Genomic DNA, 2500 nt, shown 5'->3' on the forward strand with positions numbered 1-2500 from the left:
GCAGATGGAAAGCAGCTGAATAACGTGAGATATGCTTTGAAATGTAGATGTGAAGCATGTGGAGGAAATATGGGATCTACACGTATACGGCCAAAAGTATGTGGACACCAGGCGATAACCTCTGAATGAGCATCAGCTCAATGCTTGAAGTGTGAGGCTGCGTCATCAAAGGCTGAGATGTGAAGCCAGCGCTTTAAAGCTGCATTCTCTCCAGTGTCCACCAGGGGGCGACTCCTCTGGTTGTATAGAAGTCTATAGAAAATGACTCTACTTCTCTCTTGATTTATTACCTCAGTAAACATTGTAAACATGAGTTTATGTCTCAATCTCTAGTTTCAAGTCTTCTTCAATACAGCATGATGTTCATTGAGTACATTATGGTCCATTTAGAGTCACACAGACCACTTTTCCGGTGTTTTGTTCTGAGAGGTGCCGGCTCTTTAACTCGTCCGTCTCACAGGTCACAGGTCGGAGAGGCCTCGGGTTCAATTCCGGCAGAAGTCCATTTAGTGTCCTCTCTAAATGTCCATCTGAACCTCCACCTGCTCCGTCTGTGTGATTCACACGAGCATCAGAGTGAAAACGTGCCTGAAATGAAAGAAATTCATTCATAAAAGGACGTGAATGTCTCTTCTCCCCAGAAGTCGTTCCGATCATTTGCGAACGACGACCGTCACGTCATGGCCAAGCACGCCGGCATCTACCCGGCGCCGGAGGAGCTGGAGGCCGTCCAGACGCTGGTGTCCACCGTGGAGGGAGCCCTCAAGAAGGTCTCCGACTGGATGGACGGCCTCAACGAGTCCTCGGGGAAGACCAAGGACCACGAGGCCGGGGACAAGAAGGTGGAGGAGGACGCTGCTGAGACAAAGTAGGTCCCGCGTTGATTAACCCTCTGAACACCAATCAGTTATTTAATCAGGAGAGGAGGGAGAGGGGAGAGAGGAGAGAGGAGAGAGAGGAGAGGAGAGAGGAGAGAGGAGAGAGGAGAGGAGGGAGGGGAGGGAGAGGAGAGGACATGAGAGGGGAGAGGAGGGAGGGGAGGGAGAGGAGAGGACATGAGAGAGGAGAGGAGAGAGAGGAGAGAGGACAGGAGAGGAGGGAGGGAGAGGAGAGAGGAGAGGAGAGAGGAGGAGAGAGGAGGGGAGAGGAGGAGAGAGGAGAGAGGAGAGAGAGGAGAGAGAGGAGAGGACAGGAGAGAGAGGAGAGGGGAGAGGAGGGAGGGGAGGGAGAGGAGAGGACAGGAGAGGGGAGAGGAGGGAGGGGAGGGAGAGGAGAGGACATGAGAGGGGAGAGGAGAGAGAGGAGAGAGGGGAGGGAGAGGAGAGGACAGGAGAGGGGAGAGGAGGGAGGGGAGGGAGAGGAGAGGACATGAGAGGGGAGAGGAGAGGAGAGAGAGGAGAGAGGACAGGAGAGGAGGGAGGGAGAGGGGAGAGGAGAGAGGAGGGAGAGGAGGGGAGAGGAGGAGAGAGGAGAGAGGAGAGAGAGGAGAGAGAGGAGAGGACAGGAGAGAGAGGAGAGGGGAGAGGAGGGAGGGGAGGGAGAGGAGAGGACAGGAGAGGGGAGAGGAGGGAGGGAAAGGAGGGAGAGGAGGGAGAGGAGAGAGGAGAGAGAGGAGAGAGGGGAGGGAGAGGAGGGAGAGGAGAGGGGAGAGGAGGGAGGGGAGGGAGGGAGAGGAGGGAGAGGAGAGAGGAGAGAGAGGAGAGAGGGGAGAGAGGGGAGGAGTGAGGAGAGAGGAGAGGCTGTAAACATGATGTCTCAAATACGTAGAGCCTCAAGTTATTTCCAACATCTTGAACACGTGTGGAGACGGACTAAATGATCGATGTATAGATTCCATTGTTGAATGAATAAGAAATTCAACTTGTTTTCTTCTTGTTGTTGATCGATGTCATTGTAACTGTTGCTCTGCTCTAAAGTCATGTTCTAGTTCTCTACTTCTAGTCACGATGGTTCTGTCTCCACAGAGGAGCAGGACTTTATATCACAGATCAAGACCTCAGAGAGAACAACGTGCCTTGTGGGTCAGAGGGTTCATCGTTTGTCCATTCAGAAACACAACGTGCGTTCGTGTCCTTCAGGCCCGACCGGACGCCGGCGCTGTGCGGCGTGACGCGCGTCGGCCTGGTGGCCAAAGGCCTGCTGATCAAAGGGGACTTGGACCTGGAGCTGGTTCTGATGTGCAGAGAGAAACCCACCGAGCTGCTGCTCGACACCGTCAGCGCCAACCTCCCGCTGCAGATCCAGGTGTGCTCAGGACACGCCTCCAGCTCTGAGGAGGTCCTAAAGAAGGTCGGAGGTTCAGTAGAAACTCGTCCACAGAGAACAACCAGGAAGTTCTTCATCCTGAGGACGACCACGAGAAGAATAACAGTACTACATGTGGTAGACGGCACAATGTAGAATACGTTCAGAATTATTCATACTTTAAATATAGTCACACGAAGGTGCAGAAACCCCTCTTTGTTTCTCACACCGTTCTGCTCGTCTTCACCTTCAGACG

At 53.6% G+C, this 2500-nt stretch overlaps 1 protein-coding gene across 1 annotated transcript in view; it reads left to right on the forward strand.

Moving 5' to 3' along the window:
* Positions 1-2500, forward strand: part of LOC306778622 (spermatid perinuclear RNA-binding protein-like) — a 30027-nt gene that overhangs the window by 7129 nt on the left and 20398 nt on the right. Inside the window, exons 3-4 of the mRNA XM_079270227.1 lie at positions 642-868; positions 2079-2244. Of these exons, the coding sequence (XP_079126353.1) occupies positions 642-868; positions 2079-2244 (393 nt within the window). The remainder of the gene's footprint in view (positions 1-641; positions 869-2078; positions 2245-2500) is intronic.

Source organism: Melanostigma gelatinosum, assembly GCF_949748355.1.
Source record: "Melanostigma gelatinosum genome assembly, chromosome: 6".
In the NCBI taxonomy this organism is placed as follows: Eukaryota; Metazoa; Chordata; class Actinopteri; order Perciformes; family Zoarcidae; genus Melanostigma; species Melanostigma gelatinosum.